This window comes from Lissotriton helveticus, chromosome 2_1 (assembly GCF_964261635.1).
Source record: "Lissotriton helveticus chromosome 2_1, aLisHel1.1, whole genome shotgun sequence".
NCBI lineage: Eukaryota > Metazoa > Chordata > Amphibia > Caudata > Salamandridae > Lissotriton > Lissotriton helveticus.
Window position 1 is genome coordinate 1,170,540,611 of NC_136059.1, and position 17,754 is coordinate 1,170,558,364.

Genomic DNA, 17,754 nt, shown 5'->3' on the forward strand with positions numbered 1-17,754 from the left:
GTTTCTGTACTCACAATACGCTGCCCCGGTGTAACTTGCTCCTCTTCTTCTATGTTGGAGTCGGCCTCGGACACGAAGATGTGTTCTTCCTTGGCTCCTTGAACTTGTGTTTCTTCCAGGTCGGAATCTTCGCCAAAGATGTCCGGTATGGAGCCGCCTTGGTGTTGCATCTCGTGACGTCGAGCCAGACGGCCACAAAGCGTCTTCTTCGATCTACACGATCGGCACGCGTCGCAATCTTTCTCATCGTATTCCAGGGATAAACAAATATTTATGAACCTTTTCTCTGCAAAAAAATTCAGGATGTGGGCAAAGAATACAGATATGGGGACTCGCACCAGTATTGGCTCTTGTACCACACTGGAAAATTCAGAGGGGCTGCAGAGCTACCAGGAACCAAAGCAATAATACTATCTGTCACCACCAAAATAGCTACTCCAAAACAGACCACCAATATTCTCTATTGGCAATTTCAGTCAATATAGGCTCCTGCATCTGGTCAACTGTTCCTGGTTAGCAGGAGTCTACAGTCTACTGGTGCCCCACAATGGCGTTTCTCTAAAGAACAAATCCCACCATGTAATGCCAACGGTTTGTTATGGGGCGGATTCTCAGTATCTACAGGTTGCTGTGAAAATTTTCTAGTGAAGTAGCATCCACAGATCAGTGTGTGCCATCTGTAGTCACTGATGGTACCAGTGACCAATGGAAACTGGTCTTTGGAGTTTAGGAAGTCTGAACCTGTAATCATTAAGCAGAAAACCATGCAAGACGGAAATAGCTTAGGCTCTCATGATCTTTGGCTTATACTTATTTTCCTTTTTGTTTGTTACCAAATGTGAAATCTGCAATCTGTATATACCAAACGAATGGAACAGGTTACAATACACACTGTTAAACTGTCTTAAATTCAATCACAACAGGAACATGCACTATGAAAGAACTTCTGGGCATACGCAAGGCCTTAACTTGCTCTACACAAGTAACTCAAGTTAAGTAAGCAAACTTCATCAATTTGCAATGCAAATTAACAGAGCAGTTACAAAAGAACACAGAACGTTCAATTTTGAAAAAAATACAAGCGGAGATTCTTGCCTCTGGTTTTTTACTTGCCTTCTTACAACTTCCTTCCAACCATCTTCCCTCTTTTGGCTTCTTTTAGGACTAGCTATTGTTAATTTCGTATTTGGCGAGGAAAGTGGAGAGGGCTTAGCACACATAGGCAAGGAGGTTACTGGGGATTCACCTATGCACTCAGATAACCTAGAGAAATAAAGAAACTCATCAAACATTGTTGCTATAATTTTTTTAAGAATAAAAAGGTATCTGCAGTATTACATGTTAGGACTGGTTTTCGATGCAGGGAACAAGCTTTATTTTTGTCTGAATATCAATTGTGTTAGACAAAACATTCCAAGGAATGAAAAGGGCCATTCATAAACAGTTCATGTATATGTGCTCTTCACAAACTGGTACTGTCACAAGTAAACCCTTTCATTCTTAGCAATAGTGTGATATGGTTTCAACTGCAAAATCTAGAATAGAGTTCCACTGGCAATATTTCTAGAAATGATATGGTGAAGAGGTCTTGTTGTATTGATTAAAACAAAACCAGAAAAAACATGCAGAATAATAACAGAGGTCAAACATTTGATTTCCAAACTTCTTGACTATGGCAACACGTCAATAGGATGGAGTGGAACATGACAGACAGGTGGGCAGGAGAGGGAAGAAATTGGAATTTTAATACTGAACAAAATGAGTTTGGAAATGCATGCTCTGAAAACCTAAAAAGCAAGACCAATTATCCACCATAAGACCTGGAGCATTTGTCACAATGACCATCACACACATTATCTTCAACACATGCCAACATGCTTTTAAGTGATCTACTTATCTACCTGTCAAGTCATTTCCTTTTATGGTCAAGTGAATGGGCAATGAAGCTCAGAACCTTTATATGTAGTGTCATACAGTATCTCAGAGTCTACCCCCAACCACCACCTACGATAACAGCATTAACTGCCTACCTTTGTTATCCAGAGAGTCAACTGCCCAAAAGTAGTAACTATTTTAAATAATTGCAGTGCTGTGGTACCAAGGCTTTATCACACAAGTGGTAAAAATAGAACCTACATAGGATGTTACTTAGTGACAACTGACTGCAGCAGAACTTAAAGAAATGCACCTCAAACACACTTCTATGTGAAAAGACCGGAAGGGCCAGCAGGATGATGGGGAGTACCAGTAAAGTCTCAACCTAACACTGGCTGCAGCAATTCGTGGGGACTTTTTTTGTCTTGACATTGGTGAGCACTTTCAGGACCAGGTGGAAAGAAAGAAGAAACCCCAAATGAATTAATCAAACAGGAATACTACAGACTATCCCATTAGCGGTCAGTGAAGAATTGTTATTTCTTATAATGTATGGTGGCACAATGAGATCAGCAGGTGTTCAACCCATTCCTCAAACACTTACTCTAACTGGACAGGGTCTAACTCTTGCAAACTGGAGAGAGCCCATGTTGCTGTCTCGGCACGTGAAAGTCTAAATGGACCAATGATTGGTATAGACTGCCTGGTTGATGGACATTTAAGCACACAAACGGACATCCTTGACCTACAATGAACAAGTTGCTTATGTTCAGTAAGGTAAATGCTACTTACCAGTAAGCATCTGTTCTTGGCATGTAGAGCTGCAGATTCTCACACTTCGCATTAGATCGCCATCTGGTGTTGGGCTCGGATGCTTGCACATTGTTGTTGTCTTGGAAGAAGTCTTTGTAGTCACAAGATAGGTGACTCCTCCCTTGGACGATAGTGCGCATGGGCATAGACTCCATCCTTAGACTGTTTTTCGCCATGATGGGAAATTATGGAGTTAGTAGAAACAGAAAAAATTTCCATGTGTGTATATCTAAATAAGATAGAACTGGAACAGATACAGGTCCCGGGGAGGTGAGTGGGCCTGTGAGAATCTGCAGCCCTACATGCCAAGAACAGATGCATACTGGTAAGTAGCATTTTCCGTTCGAGGCATATGAGCTGCAGATCTCACACTTAGCATAGACTGTACATCAGTATCGCCCCTATCGGTGGTCACCCGTATCAGTTGCAGTAGTTAGAAAGAGAGTTTTAAGAACAGCTTGGCCCACAGAAGCTTGCTGCTTGGCTTGCACGTCAACTCAGTAGTGTTCAGTGAAGGTGTGAGTTGTAGACCATGTTGCTGCCTTACAGATGTCATCTAGGGGAATGTTCCCTACGAATGCCATAGAGACCCCTAGTTTGCGTGTAGAGTGCGCTCTAGGGGCAATTGTCAAGATGCGTTTAGCTTTTTGGTAGCATATTTGGATACATTTAACTATCCACCTTGCAAGATGGAGATGGGATTACCCTTATGCAGTGGGGAGAATGCTACACACAATTGTTTTGTTTTGCAACAGGGTTTTATTCTGTCAATGTAATAAAGCAGTGCTCTTTTGACATCTAGGGTGTGTAGAGCTCTTTCTGCTACGGAGTATGGGTTTTGAAAAAACACTGGTAACTCCACTGATTGGTTAAGATGAAATGGAGAGATGACTTTAGGAAGGAATTTTGAGTTTGTTCTGAGAACCACCTTGTTACGATGTAATTCTAAGAATGGCTCCTGTATGGTTAAAGCCTGGATCTCACTTACTCTTCTAAGAGAGGTCATGGCAACAAGGAAAGCTACTTTCCATGTGAGGAACTGTAGTTCACATTTGTGGACAGGTTCAAATGGGGGTCCCATGAGCCTGGCAAAAGGAAAATGCTACTTACCAGTATGCATCTGTTCTTGGCATGTAGAGCTGCAGAGTTACACACTATGCATAGATGGCCACCTAGTTTTGGGCCCGGATGTTTGCAGTTTGTTTTGTTGTAGAAAAGTCTTTGGAAGTCATGGGATAGGCGACTCCTCCTTTGGATGATACTGCGCATGGGCATCGGCTCCATCCCCAGATTGTTTTTCGCCATTAGGGAAGTGATGGAGCTGTACAAGATGTAGTGATGTCCATGTTCTTTGTATCTAATTAAGATAATACTGGAACAGATAAAGGTAGCCGGGGAGGCGGGTGGGCGTGTGTAACTCTGCAGCTCTACATGCCAAGAACAGATGCATACTGGTAAGTAGCATTTTCCGTTCGAGGCATATGAGCTGCAGATTACACACTATGCATAGATTGTATAGCAGTACCCACACCTAGCGGCGACCACCAGTATCTGTTGCAGTGGTTTGAAACAGTGTTTTTAGTACAGCCTGGCCCACAGTGGCTGCTTGTTTAGTTTGCACATCTACACAGAAATGCTGTGTGAATGTGTGTGGTGTAAGCCATGTAGCTGCTTTGCATATATTTTCTTGGGGAATGTTCCCTAAGAATGCCATTGAAGCCCCTATTTTCCATGTAGAATGGGCTTTTGGAGGAATTGTTAACCCCTTCCGTGCTGCCGTCGGCCAATGGCCAACGCGGCCCCGCCCGTTTTGCGGAAGTGCAGCACTTCGAGGAAGGGTCGGGGTCGACGGTCTTACTTACGACCCGCTGTGCTGGAGTGATGTCATCGACTTCGGAGTCTTCTGCCTCGGAATTGCTGTCGACGTCGTGCTGTTCTGGAACGTTGATGCCTTCTTCAAAGATGTCGTCCAGAATCGAAGCTGAAGATCGAGCCATTGTTCTCCTCGCTCTTCGGTCCCGGATAGTCTTTTTGGAGCGGAAATAGACACAAGCATAACAGTCTTTGGCCCCGTGCTCTGGGGAGAGGCAAAGGTTACACACTTCATGAAGGTCGGTGTGGGGAAACTTCGACCCACATTGAGGACCCTTTTTAAATGGCGTCCTTTCCATGAGCTGGAGTCGAGGCCTAGTTGGCCCGAAGGCAGTCGACCACGATCGGAATTGAAGTTTTCAGTGTTGAAGAGTAGCGTCGACTGGAAAGCGTTTGAAACTTAATTTCTGTAAGTCGGTGAGGATTGCGCGCCAAAGGAAATCGGTTAAAACACGGAGCGCTGGAAACACATCCGAGCCCGGTGGCGGAAAAAAACAATCTGGGGATGGAGCCGATGCCCATGCGCAGTATCATCCAAAGGAGGAGTCACCTATCCCGTGACTTCCAAAGACTTTTCTACAACAAAACAAACTGCAAACATCCGGGCCCAACACTAGGTGGCCATCTATGCATAGTGTGTAATCTGCAGCTCATATGCCTCGAACACAATATTTAGGTTCCACACTGGAGAGGGTCGTGACCTAGCAGGAATGATTCTTTTTAGGCCCTCCATAAAGGCTTTAATTGCAGGGACACTAAATAGTGCCAAGTGTTGTCTGTTTTGTAAGTAAGCAGCAAGTGCTGCTAGATGTACACTTATGGATGAATATGCTAGATTACATGTTTGCAAGTGAAGTAGGTAGCAAATGATATTCTGGATGGAGGCATCCAGTGGATCAATATGGTTATTGATGCCGTAAATGACAAATCTTTTCCATTTTGCAGCATAGCAAGCTCTAGTAGTAGGCTGCTGGCTTCTTTAATGATGTTCATACAGTCCGGTGGTAGGTTAAGATACCCGAATTCAGACTTCAGGAGCCAGATCGCCAGATTCAGCTGACCTGGATCTGGATGTCTGATCTCTCCATGGCTCTGCGTTAGCAGAGATGGGGACAGGCACAGTTTTTGATGTGGAACTAGTGAGAGTTCCAGCAGTGTTGTGAACCATGGTTGGCGTACCCATGTGGGAGCTACTAAGATTTGTTTGAGAGACTGTTGTCGGAGCTTGCGTACCACTAGTGGAATTAGTAGGAGTGGCAGAAAAGCGTACGCAAATCTGCCTGACCAGTTCATCCATATCGCATTGCCCTTGGACAAAGGTTGTGGAAACCTGGCGGTGAAGGTTGGGCATTTTGCGTTATCATGTGTGGCGAACAGATTTATGTCTGGTTGGCCACACATTTGGAAAAATGGTAGAAGGACTTGGGGATAGAGTTCCCATTTGTGAATCTGTTGCATCTGTCGACTTTACAGATCCGCAATCTGATTGTGAACTCAGGAAGACGTTCGGCAAGTAGATATATATTTTGTGGGATGGCCCATCTCCACATGTTCTGTGCAAGCTGGGACAGCAGCAGAGAATGTGCGCCTCCTTGTTTTTGTATGTAGTACATGGCTGTCATGTTGTCCGTCTGGATCAAGACAGCTTTGTTTTGTACATGTACTTGGAAAGATTTTGTTGCTAGGAATATTGTTAGTAGCTCCTGGTGATTGATGTTCAGCACTTTTTGTTGATTGGTTCATTTGCCCAGAGTTATATGTCCGAGGAGATGTGCTCCCCATCCTGCGAGTGATGCGTCTGTTCTGAGTTCTATCTGTGGAACAGGTTTGAGGAACGGCCTCCCTTTGGACAAGTTGTTGGTGTTCCACCACTGCAGAGAGCGATGTGTGCGGCTGTCCACCAACACCAGATCTGTAAGATGGCCTTGAGCCTGATTCCACTGATGTGCTAGACATTACTGTAATGGATGCATTTGAAGTCTTGCATATGGTACAATAAAAATGCAAGATGCCATCATGCCTATGAGCTGCATGAACACTCTGGCTGGGAGTGTTGGACTTGAGCTGTGGAGGTGTTTATTGAGGCCCCCAGATATTGGTGTATATGAGAAGGCTACAGATGAGACTTGGTGTAGTTGATTGTGAACCCAAGTTGTGTAATGTTTGAATGGTTTGAGGAGTGTGTTGAACACACGGATTGAGTGACTTGGCTTTTATTAGCCAGTCATCTAGATATGGGAAGACATGGATCTGTGGTCTTCTGAGATGTGCCCCTACTACTGCACAGCACTTTCTGAACACTCTGGGTGCAGTGGTGACTCCGAATGGAAGGACTTTGAATTGGTAGTGTTGTCCATCCACTACAAACCTTTGATACTTTCTGTGAGAAGGATGTATGGGAATGTGGAAGTAGGCGTCCTTGAGATCTCGTGTGGCAAGAAAGTCGCTGTGAGAAGTTGGCCTGGTATATGATGTTCACTATTCTAGTGAACACCTTGCACCAGTCCAAACAACCCTTATGGTGATGGTTGTAAGTCAACCTTATAGACCAGCTATCCTAGTGGTAGCGTGGACAGAACAGTCTTAGGCTAAAAGACTCTTGAGGGCGTGAGAAGCCAGCTGTTTTACCATATGTAACCCCTTGAATATCAAATGAAAGGACACCACACAGGATATATATAAAATATATATGTATTTATTTACTAACACACTCCTCTGAACTCTTTATGAGATCAGAGGCCTAAGCACATAACAAGTTACTCTTAGAAATACTTTAAATAGCACAATTTACAGTTAGGCCCTAAGGGCGCGTAAAACCATATACTAAGTAAGTGGTATAAGAACCACGACTCGGGAAAAGGAAAGGCCTAGGGCCTAGAGAATCGCTGGGGTTACACAATCTGAACCTTAGGTTAGGAGTGAGAGGCCCACGGGCGGCGCGTGCAGTGTCAGTACACTCACGCGAGAGTCAATAGAAAGTCAATGGGAACTTAGAAGGTAAGTAAATGAAGATTCAGGACACTTCCGGTCTAGCTAGAAGGAAACAACTAAAAACCTAGATACTTGGATAGTCAATACCCTTAGGAGCACCGAAGTGCTCGCGTTACCTCACCCACAGGAAGCGGATGCATAGGTGTGAAGATGTGTCGGGTTTCGCCATTGAAGTCTATGGAGCCTGTGAAGAAAGATGTTGCAGGAGACCAGGAGGAAGATGTCCGGGGGGATCCAAGGGTGGATCGAAGATGAAGGAGACCTGAAAGCAGAGGGGGCAGAGTCTACGTCACTAGCCAGTGACCGGGTGGAAGCAGGAAGGAACCAGACGTCGTCAAGGAGCAATCAGGTGCTGTCGTGTAGCTTGTCTTTGCAGCCACGCGGACCAGGAGGCGTCTAGGACGACCAGGTGCTGGAGAGGAGCTGTCCCACGAAGGTTCTCGCAGATGGAGGGGTCAACTTCCGGATTGGAGCCAACAAGCCTAAGCAAAGGCAACCCATGCAGGATACACAAAAGGCTTCTGGTGCAGACCAGGAGGGTCTGAGGTGCCTCACCTTTGCAGGGAGGCAAGGGTCAGTCTGGAGCAACCATACCAGCGAGGTGATTCAAAAGGATTGTCGTCACAGAGGCTACTAGCCAACGGGCCAGCAACCGGACAACGCGTTGAGCAGAACACAAGCAGAAGGGCCCCACGCAGAACTCGTGGAGTGTGGAGGGCTGATCTTCGCTGTAGGTGGAGCTCGGATTCGGGGCTCCTCAATCCCCAGTGCACAGCTTCGAGGATACCTCAGGAGCTGCGCAGTTCGCAAGTCGTGGACTTTTCAAGATGACCGGTCCCACGTGTCTTGTCGCCTCCACGGATCTCAGCTATGCTGCAGACGTGAAGAGAGGGTCAGAGAGGTCTGGAAGTCTATGTTTTGTCAGGCTCTGTGCTCGTGTTCCGGCGGAAACGTCCACAAAGCAAGCCATTGATTTGCTGGATGGTGCCTGGTTGCCCAGGGTGGTCACTCCTTGGCCACAAGGGAGATTCTTCAGTCTTCAGCAGAATGTCGAAGGTCCAGAGTTTCGTTCAAGTTTCAGTTCAGGATCAAAATCTAAAGTCTAGGGACACAGCTCCTACCTTTATACAGCTAAAAGGGGCTGGATTAGATCCTAGGTCCCTCCTATGGGTGGGGCCAGGAAGGGGGGGTGGTTACACCCCCTTTCCTTTGTCCAGGCTCGCGCCAGAGCTGGGGCTGGAGTGCCCCAGCAACCGGTTTGAACTGGGGTATGCATAAAGCACCTAGTGTGCCTCAGGCAGTGTCTCAATTTATTCAGCCCTCCCTGTCCCAAAACACAAAGTCCTGTCTGGGGTGGTGCTCGCACCTCTCCAGGCAGGAAACCTATTGTCCAAACCGCCGTGACTGGAAGGACTCCCAGCAGCAGGAGGTCAGACTTGTGTCTGTGGCAGCAGCGTCCATTTTGTGACGCTGGGGCTCTGGTTAACTTTAACCGGGATAGTCAGAACTAACATGTCTTCTCCCTCTAGAAGGGTGGAATGCTACCCCCGTCGCCAGAATTGGCGAGGGGGTAGTATTCCAAAGCGTATGACACCTTACACAACATGTTTAGATAAAGCCAAACCAGAGTTAGCATTCAACCGCGAGGATTATAATACACTTAAGAGTATATGGTATGGCGATATCATAGAACAGCTATAAGGACATGGTTCCGAAAGCTGCAGACAGGCTCAGCTCATGCTAGAGCACCATCTCACTCATAACCAAGCACTCTGCCTCCAGGATTGTTAAGGCCTGCCATAGGAGTGACTTATAGGTTACTGTGTGTCTATATTTAAGGGTAGATATAGGAATACTATACCTAAGCAAGGGCTGATTACACAATCTTGCCCCAGCTGAATGATCAGCTAGTTGTGTCAGTTTGAGTGGCCAGCCAGGGGTGGCATAATACATGCTGCAGCCCCTGGAGGCCTCGGTTACACCTATGCCCTGAGTACCTAGGGTACACTTCTACAGGGGCTGATAAGGTGAACCAATTACCAATTGTGAATGTACCTAGAGTACATGGTGTGAATTTAGAGAGAGTGCATCTGGGCTGTGGGTCTGATTAGCAGGCCCACAGCCACATCTAAGTCGAAAACCAGTAAAGCAAAAGCAAAAAGTGGGGGTGACCATAGGAAGCAGAACCTACTCTCCTACAGTCACCTTGTTGCAGTAGCATCATCTGTAAATGATCCGAGTGTATATATAGGATGAGGGGCCCGAGATCTAGTATTGGTCTTGGAGTCCCATCTTTCTTGGGTATTAGGAAGTATAGCAAGTAAACCCCTGTCCCTTGATGTTGTAAGGGAACAATCTCTATTGCTTTCTTTTGAAGCAGTGAGAGAACTTCTGGTTTTAGGACCATAAGATGTTCTGTGGACATCGGAGTATTGGGGGGGGGGGGGGGGGGGGGGGTGTGTGTGTGTGTGTGTGTGTGTGTGTGTGTGTGTGTGTGTGTGTGTGTGTGTGTGTGTGTGTGTGTGTGTGTGTGTGTGTGTGTGTGTGTGTGTGTGTGTGTGTGTGTGTGTGTGTGTGTGTGTGTGTGTGTGTGTGTGTGTGTGTGTGTGTGTGTGTGTGTGTGTGTGTGTGTGTGTGTGTGTGTGTGTGTGTGTGTGTGTGGGGGGGGGGGGGGGGGGGGGGGGGGGGGGGGGGGGGTTAGCTGTAAGTTCTAGGCAGTAACAATACTGTATAATCTGTTTTACCCGCCTGTCTGTTGTGATGGAATCCCAGACAGGTAGGAACTGTGATAATCTCCCCCCGACTGGAGTGGGATGGGATGGCCTGGGGGAGAGGAGGGAAGTCACTGTTTTGTGTTAGGGGAGGTATGAGTGTTGTTATTCTCTCGACCTCTTCCTTTATTGTTGTTTCCTCTGTATCCAGCTCTAAAGTATCCTCTATTAGGGGATGTTTGTGTAGCGGCTTTAAATGAAGATGAGTTGTCTGATCCAATGTTTTTGGAGGCTCCTCTATAGAAGGAGCGACGAAAGGAGCGATGTATTTGTTGAGATTGTAAAGCTCCCATGGACTTAGCAGTCTCAGTGTCTTTCTTCATTTTTTCAAGTGCAGTGTCTACAGCTGGGCCAAAAAGAAGTTGTTGGTTGAACGGCTGGTTGAGGATGCTAGTCTGGACTTCCTGCTTAAAGCCTGAGATGTGCAGCCAGGCATGTAACCTTAGTAGTACACTGTTATTGATTGATCTAGAGGCAGTGTCTGCTGCGTCAAGTGCGCATTTTATTGACACATTTGAAATTAGCTTACCCTCTTGAATGAAATCATTTGCTGGTGTTTTATATTGGTCAGGCAAATGTTGTAGTAGGGTTTCTAACTGATCGTAGTGAGCCCTATCATATCTTGCGAGCAGTGCTTGCGTGTTGGCTATGTGCCAATGATTGGCTGCTTGTGCAGCTACCCTTTTACCAGAAGCGTCTAGCAGTTTGGATTCTTAATCAGGGGGTGGCGCTTCTCCAGAGGTTTGGAAGTTGGCGTGCTTTCTAGCGTTGGAAACTACTAGAGAATCTAAAGGCAGCTGTTCTTTAATGTAAGCAGGGTCTGCAGGGGAAGGTCTATACTTTTTTTCTATTCTAGGGTTACAAATTCTGGCACGTACGGGATCTTTAAACACTTCAGGGGCATGTTTAATGACTCCCTTAATCATTAGCAATAGTTGCACTGTTATCTGGGACTGTTCAAATGTATCCAACAGAAAATCCTCCTCTGCTGCATCTGAGTGCATTGTGACGCCATGATAGATGGCAGCCCTATTAATTAACTGCCCAAAACCAATATTATCGTCTGTGGGAGATGGTTTTGAGGGGTATGTGTGTGTGCTTGGGACGTCTGGTATATCTGTTGGGATAAGGTACTCCCAATCATGTGGGTCAGTTGGATACGTGAAAGGGTCATCTGGGTCACCCCCCCCCTCTAAGTCCTCATTATCATCGTCTGTGGGTGTATGAGGTGGAGAAGTCTCAGTCTGAGGTGGTATGATAGATTTATGGAAGTTTTTCTCGCGTCAAATGGTTTTCGAACCGGAGCACAAAAGTTGCATCCGAACCCAATGGTGGAAAAAAACAATCTAAGGATGGAGTCGATGCCCATGCGCACTATCGTCCAAGGGATGAGTCACCTATCTCCTGATTACAAAGACTTCTTCCAAGACAACAACAATGTGCAAGCATCCAAGCCAAACACCAGATGGCGATCTAATGCTAAGTGTGAGATCTGCAGCTCATAGGCCTCGAACTGCTCTTTCTGGTAGAGACTATCTAAATGCAAATTCCTCACCTTTTGACTATTCCCCACAAATTAGACTTGATCTGGAAACTTTTCAACAATACCCCTACAGACCAGTAGATGGCACTAGGATCCGCACTGATGCAGTTGTGGTTCGGAAATGACATGTGGTGCCTATACAGGCACCACTACCATGCACCAATGACAGTTGCTTTTGACGTCCAGAGACAGAGATAATTGCAAATTGGGGTTGACCAGTGTGCAGATTCCCAGACTAGGAATAATATTGATTTCTACAGTCAAATCACAGAATGGGGAGGGTAGACAGTCTCCTCCATAAAGAGTGTCACCAAAGGTAGGAAGGAATATGCTACTTACCAGTATGCATCTGTTCTTGGCATAGAGGGCTGCAGAGTGGTACATTTATGAATAGATCGCCATCTGGTGTTGGGCTCGGATGATTGCACTTTGTTTTTCTTCTGGAGAAGTCTTTGTCGTCATAGGTGACTCCTCCTCTCGGTGTTAGTGCGCATGGGCATCGGCTCCATCCTTAGATTGTTTTGCCATAGTAGGGTTAGATGGAGTAGTGTAGTATAGTACATAAAGATATGCCCATGTAAATGTATCTAAATAAGATAATGTTGGGACAGACACAGGTTTCCGGGGAGGCAGGGAGGGCATGTACCACTCTGCAGCCCTCTATGCCAAGAACAGATGCATACTGGTAAGTAGCATATTCCGTTCGAGGCATATGGGCTGCAGATGGTACATTTATGAATAGATTGTACAGCAGTTACCTCCCTAGCGGTGGTCACCAGTGTCTGTCGCAACTGTCTGAAATAGAGTTTTTAATACAGCTTGGCCCACTCTGGCTTGTTGTGCAGCCTGTACATCAACACAGTAGTGCTTTGTGAATGTATGTGGTGTAGACCAAGTTGCTGCTCTACATATGTCATCTAGGGGAATGTTCCCTAAGAATGCCATAGATGCTCCTAGTTTTCTTGTGGAATGAGCTCTAGGAGGAACAGTTAATGTTCTCTTTGCTTTAATGTAACATATTTGTATACATCTTACAATCCATCTTGCGATGCCTGCTTTAGAGATAGGATTGCCCTTATGTGTTGGGGAAAATGCTACAAATAGTTGTTTAGTTTTCCTGAAGTCTTGTGTTATTTCTATGTAGTACAAAATGGCTCTTTTAACATCTAGTGTATGTAGAGCCCTTTCTGCCACTGTCTGTGGCTTTGGAAAGAAGACTGGTAATTCCACTGGCTGATTGATGTGGAATGCTGAAATTACCTTAGGCAAGAACTTTGGGTTTGTTCTAAGAACCACTTTATTCTGGTGTAACTGTAGGAATGGTTCTTGTATTGTTAATGCCTGTAATTCGCTTACTCTTCTGAGTGAGGTAATAGCTATAAGGAATGCCACCTTCCATGTAAGGAATTGTATTTCGCACCTATGCATAGGTTCGAAGGGTGGCCCCATTAGTCTGGTGAGTACTACGTTGAGGTTCCAGACTGGGGAAGGTGGTAATCTTGGTGGAATGACTCTTTTAAGACCTTCCATGAATGCTTTTATCGCTGGTACTCTGAACAGTGATGTGCGCTGCCTGTTTTGCAGGTATGCTGCTATAGCTGCTAGATGTACTCTGATAGATGTGTACGCTAGATTACATTGCTGTAAGTGTAATAAGTAGCAAATAATCTCCCTTGTTGATACGTCTAGAGGGTTGATATTGTTATTAGTACAGTGTATAGCAAACCTCTTCCACTTAGCTGCATAGAATGCTCTGGTGGTTGGACGTCTCGCTTGTTTAATTATTTCCATGCAATTTGGGGGGAGATCTAAGTACCCAAATTCTAGGATTTCAGGAGCCAGATCGCTAAGTTCAACTGAGTTGGATCTGGGTGCATTATTTCTCCATGGTTCTGTGTAAGGTGCATGGGTAGAATTCGTAGCTTTTGATGTGGCACTTGTGAGAGTTGCAAGAGCGTGGTGAACCACGGCTGTCTTGCCCACGTGGGTGCTACTAGTATCATGGTCATTGAATGTTGTTGCAGTTTCCCGACCACTAATGGGATTAGTGGGAGAGGGGGAAAAGCGTATGCAAATTTGTTGGACCAATTTATCCATAACGCATTGCCCTGCGACAGGTGATGTGGGTACCTGGACGCGAAGCTTTGGCATTTTGCGTTCTGATGAGTGGCAAATAGGTCTATCTCTGGTTGTCCCCATCTTTGGAAGAATGGCTGCAGTATTTGTTGGTGCAGTTCCCATTCGTGTATTTGTTCCGACTGTCTGCTTAAGATGTCTGCTATCTGGTTTTGAACTCCTGGTAGGTGTTCGGCTAACAGATAGATGTTTTGAGGAATGGCCCATCTCCAAATTTCCTGCGCTAGTCTGGATAATTGGAGGGAGTGCGTCCCCCCCTGTTTTTGAATATAATACATTGCTGTCATGTTGTCTGTTCTGATCAGGACTGCTTTGTGGATAACATGTATTTGAAAGGCTTTCAATGCTAGAAACACTGCCAGTAGTTCTAGGTAGTTGATGTGTAGTGTTCTTTCCTGCACACTCCACCTTCCTTGTACTGTGTACTTGTCCATATGTGCTCCCCATCCGGTGAGCGATGCGTCTGCTGTTATTGTCACCTGTGGAATTGGCTCTAGGAACGACCGCCCCTTGGTAATGTTTGTTCTGTTCCACCACTTCAGAGAGCGGTGTGTGCGGTCGTCTACCAACACCAGATCCGTAATCTGCCCTTGAGCCTGATTCCACTGTGTCGCTAAGCATTCTTGTAGCGGACGCATTTGTAGTTTTGCATATGGTATTAGCAGTATGCAGGATGACATCATGCCTAATAGCTGCATGAACACTCTTGCTGTTAGTGAGTGTTGTGGCTGAAATCTCTGAATGATTGTAAGCATTGCTTGGACCCTGACTGGGTTGGGGTACACTTTGGCTTTTTCTGTGTCTATAGTAGCCCCCAGATATTGTTGAACCTTGTTTGGTTGTAGGTGTGACTTTGTGTAGTTCACCGTGAACCCTAGCTGGTGTAGTAGCTGAATTGTCTTTTGTGTGTGTTGCAGACACTCCTCTTGCGACCTGGCTTTTATTAGCCAGTCGTCCAAGTATGGGAAGACATGAATTTGTTGTCTTCTTAGGTGAGCTGCTACCACTGCCAGGCATTTTGTGAACACCCTTGGTGCCGTCGTGACACCAAATGGAAGGACTTTGAACTGATAATGTTGTCCTTCTACCACAAACCTGAGGTATTTCCTGTGGGCTTTGTGAATAGGGATATGAAAGTAAGCGTCTTTTAGATCCAGTGTAGAAAGAAAGTCCCCTTTCTTCAGTAAAGGAAGTACTTGTTGGAGCGTGACCATGTGGAAATGTTCCGAATTTATGTATGCGTTGAGAGGTCTTAGGTCCAGTATTGGCCTTAGAGACCCGTCCTTTTTGGGGATTAGGAAGTATAGGGAGTATACTCCTGTTCCCTGTTGGTGCTGTGGAACCTTCTCTATGGCATGCTTTTCTAGCAGTGATATTACTTCCTGTTTTAATAGTGTCAGGTGATCTTGTTTCATTGGACGCTGTTTGGGGGGGATGTTTGGTGGGGTAGCTGTGAGTTCTAGGCAATAACCATGTTGGATAATTTGTCTTACCCACTTGTCTGATGTGATGTTTTCCCAGACAGGTAGGAATTGTGATAGGCGTCCCCCTACCGGTGTTATATGGTCTGGGGGAAGCTCTATGAAGTCACTGTTTTGGGGTTGGAGAGTTGCGGTTGTTGTTGTTTCCGCGACCTCTACCCTTGTTGTTGTTACCCCTGTATCCACCTCTAGAATTACCTCTGGGTGATGTAGGTGTAAAAGAGGTTTGCTGTTGGTTTGTGCCTGTACTTTTGGATCCTCCTCTATAGGTGGATCTACGAAAGGAACCTCTTTGTGTCGGCTGTTGCAATGCTCCCATTGATTTAGCCGTTTCTGTATCCTTTTTCATCTTTTCTAGGGCCTCATCTGTCCCTGTGCCGAAAAGTGTTTTCCCATCAAAAGGTTGGTTCAGTAACGATGTTTGTACCTCTTGTTTGAACCCTGATACTCTGAGCCATGCATGTCTCCTTAACATGATGCTTGTGTTTGTCGACCTTGCCGCAGTTTCTGCCGCGTCTAGGGCGCACTTTATTGAAGTGTTAGTAATTAACTTCCCTTCTTGTATAAGTTGATCTGCTTTCTTTTGATGTTCTTTAGGGAGATGTTTGATGAGTGTTTCTAACTCATCATAATGCGCTCTGTCATATCTTGCAAGTAGTGCTTGCGTATTAGCTATGCGCCAACTGTTTGCCGCTTGAGATGCTACTCTCTTGCCAGAGGCATCTATTAGTTTGGACTCTTTGTCAGGAGGTGGAGCTTCTCCTGTAGATAAAGAGTTTGCTCTCTTGCGAGCGTTTGTGACCACTAGTGAGTCTAGAGGAATTTGTCCCTTAATGTATATTGGGTCTTTTGGAGCTGCCCTATATTTTTTATCAATTCTTGGGTTCAATACCCTAGCCCTCACTGGGTCTTTGAATATCTCTGATGTATGACTGAGAAGGCCCTTTAGCATTGGTAGTGTTCCTGATGTTCTTTGTGCAGTAGGTAGTGTTTCTAATAAGAAGTCCTGTACTAGAGGTTCTGTATGTAGGTCTACCTTATGAAATGTTGCTGCTCTAGTAATGAGTTGTGCAAACCCAGTATTGTCATCAGGAGGTGAAGGTTTTGAGGGATATGACTCAAGGTCGGTATCATTACCTGATCCCACATTATACTCCTCCCATGGGTCTGCCTCCTCTGGGATTGTGTCCTCATCATCCCCAGGGTGTCCCCCCTCCCCTGTGTCACTCTCTCCATCTGTTGTAGGTGTAGATGGACGTGTGGGAGGGATATCTGGCCTATTGTGAAGAAGAGGTGAAGATGGTGTGTGAGGTTTGGGAGAAGGGGGAGGAGTTGTATTCGTCCCCATTGTTCTCTTCTTTGGATGAGCCTTGTCGTCCAAATGTTCATGTTTCCTCTTTTTAGGTAGTTCTGTGGCTACCTTGCCAGTCTTTGGGTCAATAAACAAAGTCTTTTGTTTAGGATCCGTTCCGTGTTCCTGTGTCGGTACCGCAGTTTTCGGTTCCGAAAAATGTTTTTTCTTTGAACTGTCCATTTGTATTTTCGGTGCCGAAGTTTTGTTCGGATCCGACTTCTTCGGTATCGAAGATGTCCCCGGTGTCGGGGGTGTTTTCGGCGCCGAAGCGTGCTTCGGTGCCGACATGGACTGCTTCAACTTCGAGCTTTCCATGACCTGGTGCTTCGGTGTCGATGTGGTCGGTTTATCGGAACCGGAACCACTATGATGTGGGACCGAGTGTTTCGGTTTCTGTTTCGTTGCCGGGCTCGAAGGCGGGGCGTTGGAAACTTTTTTCGGTTGTCTGACCGGGCTCGAGGGCGGGGTCGACACCGTGCGGGGTCTGTTTTTCGGTAAAGGGACGTCGTCACTCACGGTTTGTTGGACGTCGATTTCCTCGACGTCGGACTCGTCCGCTTCTGACCCCGCCTCGTCGGCCTCTTCTTCTTCCTCTTCTGGGTGCTGGTCCTCGAACAGCTCCGGGATTGCTTGTGACTGCATTCTCGATACCTCGTGTCTTCGGGCTCGACGGTTTCTAATCGTCGATTTTGACGAGAACGCTGCACAGGCCTCACAGTCCCTGGATTCGTGTTCAGGGGACAAGCAGAGGTTGCACACCTCGTGTAGGTCCTTGTGTGGGAACTAAGCACCACACGTTGGACATTTTTTGAATGGAGTCCTTTCCATGGACCCCGGGCTGGACTACGTCGAGTTTCTCGTAGTCGTCCTTCGAACCGCGTCGGTATGGAGTGAAGTCGCGTTCGATAACGATACCGT

The 17,754-nt window shown here is 46.1% G+C and overlaps 1 protein-coding gene across 14 annotated transcripts in view; it reads right to left on the bottom strand.

The window, feature by feature from the left end:
* ANKRD17 (ankyrin repeat domain 17) overlaps positions 1–17,754 on the bottom strand; it is a 1,381,421-nt gene that overhangs the window by 296,544 nt on the left and 1,067,123 nt on the right. For 8 of the 14 annotated variants that reach the window (XM_078676023.1, XM_078676022.1, XM_078676016.1 and 5 more), the window contains one exon: positions 1,096–1,263. In XM_078676023.1, coding sequence (XP_078532149.1) covers positions 1,096–1,263 — 168 coding nt within the window. The remainder of the gene's footprint in view (positions 1–1,095; positions 1,264–17,754) is intronic. The other 6 variants (XM_078676026.1, XM_078676025.1, XM_078676019.1 and 3 more) reach the window with 1 other exon arrangement.